This window comes from Nanorana parkeri, unplaced genomic scaffold (assembly GCF_000935625.1).
Source record: "Nanorana parkeri isolate BGI_ZX_2015 unplaced genomic scaffold, ASM93562v1 scaffold676, whole genome shotgun sequence".
Classification (NCBI taxonomy): domain Eukaryota; kingdom Metazoa; phylum Chordata; class Amphibia; order Anura; family Dicroglossidae; genus Nanorana; species Nanorana parkeri.
Window position 1 is genome coordinate 571,046 of NW_017306944.1, and position 14,371 is coordinate 585,416.

At 40.7% G+C, this 14,371-nt stretch overlaps 1 protein-coding gene across 1 annotated transcript in view; it reads right to left on the reverse strand.

Moving 5' to 3' along the window:
* The window catches only part of HGF (hepatocyte growth factor), a 96,465-nt gene that overhangs the window by 26,672 nt on the left and 55,422 nt on the right, over positions 1–14,371 (reverse strand). Inside the window, exon 9 of the mRNA XM_018563566.1 lies at positions 687–814. Within this exon, the coding sequence (XP_018419068.1) occupies positions 687–814 (128 nt within the window). The remainder of the gene's footprint in view (positions 1–686; positions 815–14,371) is intronic.

The window sequence follows — 14,371 nt, forward strand, 5'->3', positions numbered from 1 at the left end:
TCATTTGTTTTGTTAGTCAAAAAATACTTTGTTGTTTAACTTGTTTTTCAACTTTAGGAATTATAATCATCTACTACATATCATTTCAGCTAAATTCCCAGTGGCTGGGTGCCTAAATATTATTTAGTAATAACTTGTTTAAGGAGTGTTGCTTTGACTTAAATAAAAAGCTGCTAAGAGATCTAAAGTGCAGACACCTGGATGTGCCTTCTCATACCTGCAGTCCCCCTGCTATGCACAAATGCCAAGCTGTTCAGACCAGGCAAAGTTTCAACACTTTCTGGTAGTGTTGTAGCTTGCCCACCTTTTCCTGACTTATGCACATTCCTGTTAGCAAATTAGGGAGCCCATCATAGAGGTATGCCAATACAAATGAATGGGAGGAAGAAGGCAAGTTCTGACACTACTAGGAAGTGTCAAATCATTTGCCGACAAGAGCAACCTGGAATTCAGGCATAAATGAGGGACTGCAGGTTTCTGCGTTTATTTTATATGTAGATACCTCTAGATGCATGTAATTTATACTTGTTACCAGATTTTTTTATGTCATATACACGCAGTTGAAGATACAGCCGAAAGACACAAACAGCAAAGAAACTGAAACCTATATTTGGCCTCACATGCTAATGCTTACATTATACAAGGTACAAGAGTAGCATACATACACCTATAATGTAATACGTTACCTTGATGAGTGGAAACATCACATTTTGGTATCTGAGAGCAGTGCCCAATTCGGGTATTTGGATCAGTAGTGAAACACCATGGAGACTCAGACCCATCAGGATTTCTACAGAAATTTTCTCTTAAGTCCCTGAAAAAACAATAAAAATTATAATACCCTGTTGTATTGGAAATGTTTGTATTATATAAATCATCAATAAACATTCTTTATTTATTTTTTTTACATTTGGTTAATATATATATAGGTTAGATCTATATTATTTAAGGTTTGAAACTTCAGATGCCAATCCACTTTTCAAAGGCATCCACCTTGAATTTTGGGATGTCAACTAAGGGGTCTATTCACGAAGCAGCTGAAGGATGTAGCCGTAGCTTTGGCCGATCCTTCGGCTAGCTTCGGCCCCAGGGCCCCTTCGGTTCAGTAGAACAGAAGGGCTGCTATACGGGCTATTCACAATAGCCCGTACAGCTCCCGAACTTGGCCGAGCGGCTCAGTCGAGCCGAAGGCATATGCCTGGGCTCAGCTGAGCCGCGCTGAAAGCTGAAGCTAGCTCCACCCAGCCTGCTTCTTACGGCTGGCTCCGGCCACTTGCAGATAGATCAGCGTCCCTGGTTACCTGCTAACCAGGGACACTGATCTCCAGACAGCAAACTCTCCGGAGCGCTCCGGGAGTCTCCTGCTCCCAGCCGCCCAGGAGAGAAACACTGCTTTTTCTTTTCTTCCTTTCTTCTGACAAGGAGCCGTGTCAGAATAGAAAAAAAAAGAAATTTTGCCCATAGGAATGCATTGCTAGATTCCTATTGGCTATATCAATTTGCAACAGCCAATAGTAAACTAGCATTGTACCCGCCCTCTGCTGCAGTTCTCCATCAGGTCCATCAGGAGAGGGCGGGTACAATGCTAGTTTACTATTGGCTATTGCAAGTTGAAATTGAAAATAGCCTCTGAGGGACCCAGCAGAACAGCCGAGCCGAATGCCGCTCTGCGGCATTCGGTTATTCACTCACTGCTGTTCGGCATCTATAAGAATAGACCGAACAGCAGCTAGTAGCCTGCCGGAGGTTCGGCTTAGCCAATCCAGATGTGGGATCGGCTGAGTCGAACTCCTCCTGCACTTCGGGTCGGCCGAACATGCTGAGCATGTTTGGCCGACCCGAAGCCACCCGATGTACGGCTGATTTCAGCCGATATACGGCTGGGATCAGCCGTACCAGCCTGAAGTGAATAGACGAACAGCGTTGGGCTCACTTCACTTCAGGTCGGTCTTTCACTCGGCTGCCTACGGCAGCTTAGTGAATAGACCCCTAAGTGCTGAAATGCAGAGCTCAAGTCAAAGATTGCATGTTTTGTGCATACGGGTTGAAAGCTGCCTGAACTCACAAAAAAAGCTTTGCTGTCATTCAAGAGTAAAAGTAAAACTTTTTTTATGTGACAGGCTTATTTAAGCCTCCAGTAATTCACTAGTACTGTTGCAGAAAGCTCCCTAGAAACTATATAATCAGGTCCCTCTACACCAAACCAATGTGCTTTGCCCTGATTAGTGTAGATAAGTATTCAACAAGGCTGCACTGAGACTGAACTTGTTTAACATTGTGAAAGAATTCCTGACACTGGAAGAAGTGGACAAATATATTCGTTTGTCTACCTAGTCAGTGGCTATTGGTCCTAGCACTCTTTTTGACAGATTCAGATAACAAACTATAGTTGGCTATGTGGGATTTCAGACAGCAGAAAATTAATGTTTTTTTCCTGTCAGTGAAGAATAACAGCAGAGGTCAACTTACAATAGTTCAAATTGTAACACTTTAAACAAATCTTGAAATCAAAACCTAAAAGCACCAATGTCAGTGTTCCTTTATGAAATGTAACATTGATTAATGGTTTTTGTAGCTTATTTAATACTGGGATTTTTTTTCTTTTAAACTTTAATTTTTTTTAAAGAAGAAATGATTACAAAATAGGGCCAAACGGTGGCCATTACAAGAAAAATAACATTGCACATAAACATTAATATATAAAATACAAGACAGGGATACAGTACTAGAAGTGAAAATACAACCGCACATGAATCACTCAATTTACAGAGGTAGTACATGTAACACTGAGTAAAGAGTAAGCAGGAAACATGAGAAGGATAAGCAGGTAAAATGAGGATTCCCAAACTTAATAATGGGTTATTAAACCAACAAAAAACGGAGGCATAAGAAATAAAAGTTTAGTGAAGTAATCTAAAAGGGAAACAAGGCAAGGGACAGAGGGAAGAAAATTAAAAAATAGAACAGAGGGTAGGTGAAGAATAAAAGGGAGGAGTATACTACAGGTTTCAGAAAAAAAAGGAGAGAGGTAATGAGAGGAAAGGAAATGAGAGATACCATTGGAATAAATACATTAAGATAAATAATTCAGGTATTGGAAGTAAAATTGGGATATTGTTTCAGTTAATAGATGCGTCCCTGGGTTTATTTTGAGAGATGGAAATCCAAGCATCTAATTTATGGTGAAACTGACATTTCTGTCTATATGCTATGTAATGTTCATATGTGCAGTAGGAAGAAACTTTATGGAGAATTTCAGATATTGGAGGGATGTTTGGTGTGTGCCAATTACGAGCAATAAGCACTCTTGCTGCAAGGTATGTGATTTTTTATAGAGTACTTGAAACACAGCGCTAGAGATAAAGTCAACAAAATATGTGTAAATATTCACAGATTGGGTTAAGTGATCAGTGGATATCAATGTATAAATTATGTGTATTCGAAACAGTCATAAAAAGTAAACGAAAAAGATGGTTTGTATCACTATGTGAACAACATAAAGTGTAGCCTATGGCTAATAGATATAAATGACATTCAAACGTAAGTGAATAATCGTGATGAACTTAGATGACAAAGAATAAATAGTAAAATTGAATAATAATAAATAGATAAAATCAGCTTCGATTAAGATATTTCTCTTTTTCTCTTGTCAAAGAGGCTCTCTTGTTTATTAACTGACAATGACCCAATAAAACCTGTGCACTTTGTGAGGGACAGTATTTATATGGGTTAATAGGCAAGTGGATATTCAGGAAAAATATTTGTGTTTCTCAGGCCAGTAACAGATATGTAACCATTATCTTAGTTATTACATTAGACTTGAGTGGTAGTGATCCTCATTGCTGTTCTGCTCTATTAGTATTATGACTTATTATGACTTATTAAAACGTATTAAAACTTTTCTTGTCCCAGCTTCATCCTAACCTTCAAGATCCAGGTATGGGATATGGGTGTGTTATCACCCAATCTGGGGTGCTTTCATGTGGAGAATCTGTAGGAAGCATGTGGCAGTGGCAAAAGCCAAAGTATGTCACAGACACCAGGTTGTGCAACAGATATTTCCATTAGGATCCTGACAGTTTTAATTAGCTCTTGGTAGTCAAACCCACCAGAGTCAGTCCTGGACTTACCTATTAACTAATTCAAGTCATAACCTTTATGACAAGTTTAATAGTAAAAAATATATACATTACAATTATAGCAATATACATTTTTTGTGAAGGCATGCAAAAGTTCCTTTACATGCACAATCATGATCCATTAACCCATCTAGCTCTGACTGTGTACTATTCAATGTGGTCCAAGTTTGCTAATCATGATGAACATCAGAAAAAAATGTTGCTGTTTTGCCGCTTGTTTCCATGAGGTGCTTCCCCAAACGCACACAACAAAAACACTTTTAAACTAAGCTAAAATTTAAAAAAATCGACATATCACTGGATCACTAAGCAATAAAATGCACATGTGCCAAGTAAAAAGCATATTAAATTAAGCTGTACACGATTTTTTCATATGAAATGTCAGTGAGCATACAAAGTATTTAACACTTCAATCTATTTCCAAGAACCAGCATAGCAATCTTTTATGCTGCCTGATGCTTGAAATTCTCGGCCAGCATACAAGTTTCTGCACATGCACAGAATGATATTCCCACAGTTCATTGATGCCTATTACAAACTTTTTTTATTTTAGGCTCACCATGAATTACAGGGTAATTCTACTTTCCGTACCCTGTACTGCCGTGTAGCGCAGCCCTGCACTCTATATTTTGAAATTCACTCACAAATGGCACGGTGAGTACTTCTGACCGAGCTGAGCAATGAGGAGCACTTCTTCGTAAGAAGTGCTTCCTTTGGTCAGCGTGGTCAAATAAAAAAAATATAAATAAATACAATTCTATTTAACCCTTTATAAAACCTTAGTTTATCATAGGGGTCTATCCACTAAGCTGCCGTAGGCAGCCAAGTGAGCGATCGACCTGAAGTGAAGTGAGCCGAACGCTGTTCGGCTATTCACTTCAGGTTTGTATGGCTGATTTCAGCCGTATATTGGCTGAAATCAGCTGTACATCGGGTGGCTTTGTGTGGATTCGGGTCATCTTTGACTTGAGCTCTGCATTTCAGCGCTTAGGGGTCTATTCACTAAGCTGCCATAGGCAGCCGAGTGAAAGACCGACCTGAAGTGAAGTGAGCCTAACGCTGTTCGTCTATTCACTTCAGGTTGGTACGGCTGATCCCAGCCGTATATCGGCTGAAATCAGCCGTATATCGGGTGGCTTCGGGTCGGCCAAACATGCCCAGCATGTTTGGCCGACCCGAAAGTGTCAGCTAGCTCCGCCCAACTGTTTTCTATTGGCCAACGGTTCTGCGGCGGTTCTGCTGCTAGTATGGACCTGATGGAGAACTGCAGGTCCCCTCTGCTGATTGACAGCAGCAGTGGGCGGGTGCAATAGCTAGTTTGCTATTGGCTATTGCAAATTGAAATAGCCAATTGGAATCTAGCAATGCATTCTTATGGTGAAATATTTTTTTTTTATTATTCTGACGACAGTCAATGGCTCCATGTCAGAATAAAAAAAAAGAAAAAGCAGTGTTTCTCTCCTGGGCGGCCGGGAGCGGGAGACTCCCGGAGCGCCCGGGAGAGTTGGGCTGTCTGGAGATCAGTGTCCCTGGTTAGCTGGTAACCAGGGACGCTGATCTCTCTGCAAGTGGCCGGAGCCAACCGTAACATCACGGCTGGCTCCGCCCAGCTGTCAGAAGCAGACTTTCGGCCGGCCAATGGCCAGCCACCTCGGCCAGCTTCGGCTTTCCCCTCGGCTCAGTCGAGCCGAAGCATATGCCTGATCAGTGTCTGATGACGAATTTCCCAACGAATCGCTATCGTTCAATTCTGCAAGTGATTCTAATTTACTATCGCTGTTTTCTACCTGGTCTAAAACTGCTTTTGACCTAAAGGGACGCTTTTTGGATGCCATGGACGTTCTCAAGTTTCCAGGCAGAAAGAACAGTAAAAGTGCAGGCAGGGCACTGGACAAAGCTCTAGGGACAAAATTGAAGTGAAATGGTTTGATATATAAATGTAATCATAACAGATTACATTGTATTGTGTGTATTCTGTGTATATTGCATGTTTTCACTTTTGAATTTCCCGCTGGCTCTGCCCACCGCTGTGACGCCAGAAGCGAAACTAAAAATCAGATGCCGGCATCGGACGGCCGCATACAGCAGAGGACACAGCAGGCTCGTAGGGACAAGGTAAGTGACATTTTTGTACAATCCCGAGTGTGGCTCGGGGTTACCGCTATTGGTACTGAAAATTAACCCTGAGCCACACTTGGGAATACCGCCAGGGAGGTTAATTATAGATTTTGCTCATCCCAAGGAATCAATGCACATATATGTTAGTAAATCTGGCTCATTAGATCTATCTCAATAGCTAAATTAGATAGATTAATGTTTTAGGGTACATGACAGCCAAAATTAATAATTAAGCAGTGAAATGCATACAATGAACAGGACCTGCCTGTTAAGGACTTAATTTTATATTTAGAGGTAACCATTGTTCACCAGACCTCCCCACTATTGCTTGCCAGTAATCTGTGAACACCTATGATTGCTTGTTTGTGACACAGGATAAGTGTACCAAAACCGACTCTCTCATGCATGGATCTGCAACAGTCATCAATCAGATTTAAACAACAGCAGCAGTGGGCGGGTGCAATAGCTAGTTTGCTATTGGCTATTGCAAATTGAAATAGCCAATTGGAATCTAGCAATGCATTCTTATGGTGAAATATTTTTTTTTTATTATTCTGACGACAGTCAATGGCTCCATGTCAGAATAAAAAAAAAGAAAAAGCAGTGTTTCTCTCCTGGGCGGCCGGGAGCGGGAGACTCCCGGAGCGCCCGGGAGAGTTGGGCTGTCTGGAGATCAGTGTCCCTGGTTAGCTGGTAACCAGGGACGCTGATCTCTTTGCAAGTGGCCGGAGCCAACCGTAACATCACGGCTGGCTCCGCCCAGCTGTCAGAAGCAGACTTTCGGCCGGCCAATGGCCAGCCACCTCGGCCAGCTTCGGCTTTCCCCTCGGCTCAGTCGAGCCGAAGCATATGCCTGATCAGTGTCTGATGACGAATTTCCCAACGAATCGCTATCGTTCAATTCTGCAAGTGATTCTAATTTACTATCGCTGTTTTCTACCTGGTCCAAAACCACTTTTGACCTAAAGGGACACTTTTTGGATGCCATGGACGTTCTCAAGTTTCCAGGCAGAAAGAACAGTAAAAGTGAAGGCAGGGCACTGGACAAGGCTCTAGGGACAAAATTGAAGTGAAATGGTTTGATATATAAATGTAATCATAACAGATTACATTGTATTGTGTGTATTCTGTGTATATTGCATGTTTTCACTTTTGAATTTCCCGCTGGCTCTGCCCACCGCTGTGACGCCAGAAGCGAAACTAAAAATCAGATGCCGGCATCGGACGGCCGCATACAGCAGAGGACACAGCAGGCTCGTAGGGACAAGGTAAGTGACATTTTTGTACAATCCCGAGTGTGGCTCGGGGTTACCGCTATTGGTACTGAAAATTAACCCTGAGCCACACTTGGGAATACCGCCAGGGAGGTTAATTATAGATTTTGCTCATCCCAAGGAATCAATGCACATATATGTTAGTAAATCTGGCTCATTAGATCTATCTCAATAGCTAAATTAGATAGATTAATGTTTTAGGGTACATGACAGCCAAAATTAATAATTAAGCAGTGAAATGCATACAATGAACAGGACCTGCCTGTTAAGGACTTAATTTTATATTTAGAGGTAACCATTGTTCACCAGACCTCCCCACTATTGCTTGCCAGTAATCTGTGAACACCTATGATTGCTTGTTTGTGACACAGGATAAGTGTACCAAAACCGACTCTCTCATGCATGGATCTGCAACAGTCATCAATCAGATTTAAACTAGCCCTGGACTTTAATAATTTAACTGGTAACACATAAAACCAGAGAGCAAGGAAAATAAAAATTTGCTCTGCATAGACTCCAATAAACTGGGCAATCCAACCCACTTGCAAATAACTCTCTAAAATATGCCCGTGATACAATACATAGGGGGTTATGCACTAGGGACCCGAAGGATACAGCCGTAGCTTCGGCTGATCCTTTGGCTCTCTTCGGCTGCCTCTACCCTTCGTTTCATTTGAACCGAAGGGCTGCTGTATGAGCTATTCGCAATAGCCCGTACAGCAGCCGAAGGCAGCTGAGCGGCTCAGCTGTGCCGAAGACATATGCTGCAGCTTGACATATGCATAAGTGACAGCCGAAGCATGGAGAAAGGTCGGCAGAAGCTGACCAATCTCCATGCAAATGACAGCTAGGCAGAGCCAGCCGTGATCTTACAGGTGGCTCTGCCCAGTTGCAATGACAGATCAGCATCCCCAAATGACCTGGGGATGCTAATCTGTTATTAAACAATAACAACTGGGCTGAGCCGGCTGTGACATCACGGCCAGCTCTACCCAGTTGAGATTCATTGGTCAGGACCTGCTAGAAGACTCTTGCATGTGCCGGCCAATAGGAAACAGTTGGGTGGAGCTAGCTGTCACTGCTAGCTGTGCCCAATTGTTTTTCTTTTGCCGGCATTTAAAAAAAAATATTTTTAATTTTCTTTTTTTTCTTTTCTTGAAACTGGCGGCATTTAGCTATTATTCACTCACTGCTGTTCGGCCCCTATGAGAATAGGGGCAAACAGCAGCGAGTGAAGTGCTAGAGCTTCGGCGCAGCCGATCCAGATGTACTGAGCCGGAGTGAATAGCCGAACGTCGTTCGGCTCACTTCACTTCGGCTGGGTTATTCACTTGGCTGCCTTTGGCAGCTTTTTGAATAACCCCAATAGTATTTCGATCTAAAGGTAAATTGAGGTATCTTTTTAGTTTCAGCAAGGTAACATTTTGGACAGTGGTGGATAGAACTAACAGCGTGTTGGTTAATTTTAGTGGTTGCCTGAAATTGTTCTTTAAGACCCACATGGATCTTATTTAGAATATTGTTATGAATGTGCTGTGATTAATAATACAACTGATATGAAAGAACACATTAAAATCATCGGGAACAGTGGTACATGTCATGTATGAGTAACTGTTTCTTTGTTCCAAAGCCACATAAAAGCTAAACTTTATGCTGCAATTAGGTGCACATTATGCATTCAAACTGACTTAGCCAAAGCCAGAAATTCGCAATATTCTGCAACTGATGTGGAGATAAGGGATGTGTGAAATAAAACATAATTATATCTGCATGTCAGTACCTATTCATCATTGTAATTATTATAAATATTCTAACATCTAGTTTTACTCTGAAATTATGTCAAGAATAATTGCAGATTTCCACTCTGACAATTACATAAACTGTAGTAAAATACCAAAACATCATAAATATTTAGGGAAATTTATATGCTGAGCCTGAAAGCATCATGTGAAGTCCTCTTTTTATAAAGATACAAGGCAAATGTTCTGCAAGGAACATGCTGATAGGTGGAGAGAGCAGAGTGAACAGAGAGGTTACCTCATCAGTCTGCTGCTGCCCTTTCTTCCGCACTGCAAGGGTTAACTGCTCATTTTTGTCTAGGTTAAAAAAAAATGATACTCACATGATTCTCCAAGCCAGCTCTTGGATCAGTCCATGGAGCCTCTCTTTCCCGCTGCTGAAGTAGTCTAAGGTCCCATAAATTTTCACATCTTAAGTGAAAAAACTGAAGAGAGAAGCTGAATGGTTGCCATGCGTAGCTACTCCATATTTTGTCTGCTCCTGTTGTGATAAATTCCCCCCACAGTGTATAGATGTGAGGATGCTGAGGAACATTACTATGCTACAGCGTAGGAAGAGAGAGGCTACATTGATCGGAGAAGCAGGCAGTCAGTTCGGCAGTTTGGGTGAGTATAACTTTTTTTGGCACATAGACAGAATGAACACTTCACCGTTGCAGTGCAGGGGTAGACCCACTCAAAGGTTTAAGAACACTGGAGTCCTTCTTTGGGCATTAATATCTAGTTCACCAATACTATCTATCATACATTTTATAACATTCTTTTGAAAATTGTTAATGATATTATGTAGAAAAACAATGAGGGGAATTTATCAAAGCTGGAGCAGACTACACTTGGAGCAGTTGCCCATGGCAACCAATGAGCTTCTCTCTTTCATTTTCAATGCTTAACTGAACAAACTGAAGGGAGCCACTGATTGGTTACAATGGGCAACTCCTCAATATTCTGTCTGCTCTGGTTGTGATAAATTCCCCCCTTTGTGTACACCAATGATTTTCTTAAATTTAAGACTGTAGAATGCAGCTAGTTATGCTGATAGAGGGATACAAATTATCTGTGCACATGATCCAATATTCTTTGCAAAGTGAATTTTCACCACATTCACCAAGCTAAGGGAAAATCTCCTTGTAAAATAGACAGCCTATTTGGCTTTAGTAAATCAAGAACATTTACAGTATATGGTTGGCATAATGCTCAGACTCTATGGATAAATAAAATCACAAGTTATGGATCTATCTCTAAAAGCACAGAAGCTGTATTTTAATAAACATGTACAGAGTGAAACTGATGCTATTGTACTCTGTCACCCAACTTCCTAAGCAAATTACTCAGAGGTATAGGGAATTATATAGGTATGAGTTAAACCTGTAACAGTACATAATACCTTATTTGATTTCACCCTTCTGTTCTTCTAGAAGACAATCTCACTTTAGAATCAATGCAATAAAATAACAATAAGATGAGGCTGTTGTTTACCTAATTGAATTAGATCTGTCAGTGAAGTACAAATTAAGATATCTGAACCATAGAGCAGAGACGAGAAATCCTAACGAATTAACTATATTTTCCTTTCCTGATGTTTTCATCTGTCCCTCCAGTGGTGCGGCGGCTCTCCGATCCATCGCTGACTCCTCTGTCCCTGCAGGCACTTCCGATCCAGCGGTGTCTGCACGCGGGTGCACGCGTCCATAGACTTACCTTGCATCTCTGCCCGTCTCCCGGCCGAAAATCCGAACTGCGCATTTGCGCGCCCCGAGATGCTTTGCGGCCGCCCGAGCAGTTTCGGATTCTCGGGTGGGAGTGCCCGGCGATAACGGGGTAAGTTTAAACCGTGTTTTTTTTTAACCCTTTGCATATATCTACTGCTTGCTAGCAGTAGATATAGGCAACAAAAAACAGAGGGTTTAGAACCCCTTTAAGTTACTTATTAAAAAAATGTGATCCCAAGAATTCATGTAACATTTCACAATGAAGCAGAAGCCATGCACGCTGACATTTCTCTGCTCTATGGTCCAGATATCTTAATTTGTACTTCACTGGCATATCTAATTCAATTAGGTAAACAACAGCCCTATCTTATTGTTTTTTTATTACATTGATTCTAAAGTGAGATTGTCTTCTAGAAGAACAGAAGGGTGAAATCAAATAAGGTATTATGTACTGTTACAGGTTTAACTCATACCTATATAATTCCCTATACCTCTGAGTAATTTGATTAGGAAGCTGGGTGACAGAGAGTACAATAGCATTAAATATACTCTGATAACTGTGTAAATGACTACAATCAGTATGTCTTAAATTTGGAAAAGTATACATAAATTAAATTAAATTATATGCACACATTCATTTATAGAAACCCACTACTTCTCTCTTAATGGAAGCTAGAATGTCTTAATCGAAGCTCGAAATGGGAAAGTTCCTGCCCTCAAGGAGCTAACATTCTAATGCCCTCACCTCTCATGCATATATACTGTGGAACTGGGGGTTGTAGTAACCCAGGACTCTCAGCCAGAGAGTCTGAGCAGTTCCAGGAAACAAACTATTTTGCTAGGAAAGAACTGGCTTTGCAGTTCTCTCCAGAAAACCTGGATTTGGTATGGGATCCTGGAACTGGGAGATTTCAAAGAGAATTGGGAGGGATGAAATCTCCATTCCTGGGTCCATGGTTTAGTAGGGACCAGAACCTAATGATTGCACACCTGTGCATAGCCCTTATGGAAAGGGTGCTGGCTAGTGTTCTGGGCTCCAGCTGGGAAGAGGAACAGAGGTGTTCAGGAGTCAGGAGGACTCCACCCAGATGTCAGAGGGGAGCCAGGTGGCTGTGTGTGCTGGAGGCACCTCGTAGACAGCCGAGGAGACGGAGACTAACTGGATTTTGTTTGAAAGTACATCTATTCTTTAAGTTATTTTACCTATCATATTGGAATTCTAACATCAGTAATACTGTATGTGGCAGACATGATACCAAATGAAATGATAAAAATAAAAAGAAGGGTTTTTTGGAAACCATCTGTAAAGTAAAATAAAAAACACCACTTCGTTATTTTACTTCAAGCCATAAAATTACCAAGTACTTAATATGTGGTTTTGTTCCACATGGAGAATTACTTAATATTGCACAATAAATGGTAAACTGGCCAAAGTAGACTAATCCCTGCAACTTTAGCTTAAATAATAAAACCATCATGGGCTTTAATCTGTAAATAGCTCTTGTTTCTTAGTGTTCATTGTTAAGGGTCCATTTACCAATGTTTTCATCCAAGATTCACTTAACTTTAACAGAATATCCACACATTTTTCTAATTGAATTGTATGTGAAAAATCTGTGAATCTTGGAAGAAAGTTGTGTGAACCTTTGATGAAAACCATTAAAGTACACTCATCAGATGAGAAATATGAGTGTTGGTCTCCTAAAAATGCCCTATTTCTATGCTTGTTCCAGGTAATGTAATAGATTACCTTAAAGTGAACGCAAACTAGCACATTTTCTATTTATTTATTTGTTTTATAAAAAGTAGGGAATGAATTGTCAAGTATTAATTGTTGTCTGTGTCACTATAGGGAGGACTCACCCTCTATTTACCTAGTGACCACCAGAGCAAGGGGTGAGAGAAAACCTCCAATGGGGACACTGGTCACTATGACGGGAATTTCATGCTCTTTTCAGAAATGCCTGCTCATTTCCTGTTGCATCTCCAGGGTTGTAAGTAAAGAGAAATCTCCCCAGCAGGACACAAAAAGCACAACATAACTTGATAAGGTGTTTATCCCTTTCACTGCCACTGACATATGTCATACATTGGCAGCAGTGGGCCCCTGTAAACGGCTGGGAGTCTGTTTACATGTGTAAAGTAATCTGTCAACTTTACACTGGAAGCAATTCAGGAAGCTGTAGAGCAACCCTATCGCTTCAAATGGCTGGTAAGTGTGTGCCCCAATCTCACACCATCTACCTTGCTTTCCGGACTCTCCTCCTGCGGGTCTGGGATGGGCATCACAGTTGTCAGCCGGTAGAGAGACTAGTAACCATTAAATTGCTGATCTCCTGACCGCTAAATGAACAGATAATCGATTATTATTTCATCACTTCTGGTTCTGAGCTGTCTTCTCCTGGCTATAGAGCCCAGTGAAGTAGCTGATCAAGCATAATCTATGATCGATTAGCTTTGTGGGCTGCAAAAGTAAAATAATGGCTCTAATAGACCCCTAATGTCTCCTTAAAAAGCACCTACCATCAATAAAGTGTTATTGCATAGGGTGCATGTGAGATCACTATGTGATAGTATTGAAGTTTAGTAAAGTTAGATAGATGCATTTGAATTTCCGAATTTAACTATAGTAATACGAATTTCCATTCAAAATGAAATGACATTTAACTATAGTAATACGAATTTCCATTCAAAATGAAATGACATTTACATGCCTAGTATCCTTATTCGTACAGTATGCACCACACAAAGCACTAGGGTTCTGGTACGGAATGATGAACTATGAATGCACATATTGGTTAATGTTAGGCAAGAACATCTGGTGCCCAACATATTTTATCTGGTTCACTGCATTTGCCCTAGACAGAGATAAATATTCTCTGTAACAAAATGTTTCATTTGAAACTCATAATCTCTGTGATCTACCAGCAATAAATCCACAAACATTATTTAGTTAAAATAATTGATACACTTTATAACACATTTATACAAAGCAATACAAAATAGCATTTATCATCCGGAGACATATTAACAGTTTATTTTTACTATCCATTGGCAGCAAATGACCACAGTGAGTATTTGCACAACAGTCACATGTTCCTATTCAAAAGAACTAGCTGGTAAAAATAAAACTGATAAATACAGGAAATTGTAAAGCATGTAAGGGAAATTAATATAGAAAACACCTATTGCAGTTCACTAAAAATGGTTGTGTATAATAAGTTAAAACAAAGTAAAAATACAAAGCTCTGTGGTGAGGGATGGCCATTATTCTATCAACAAGTACACAGTACAAAACTGCCCTGCTAACCAGTACAGGAAGCATAAAAAAT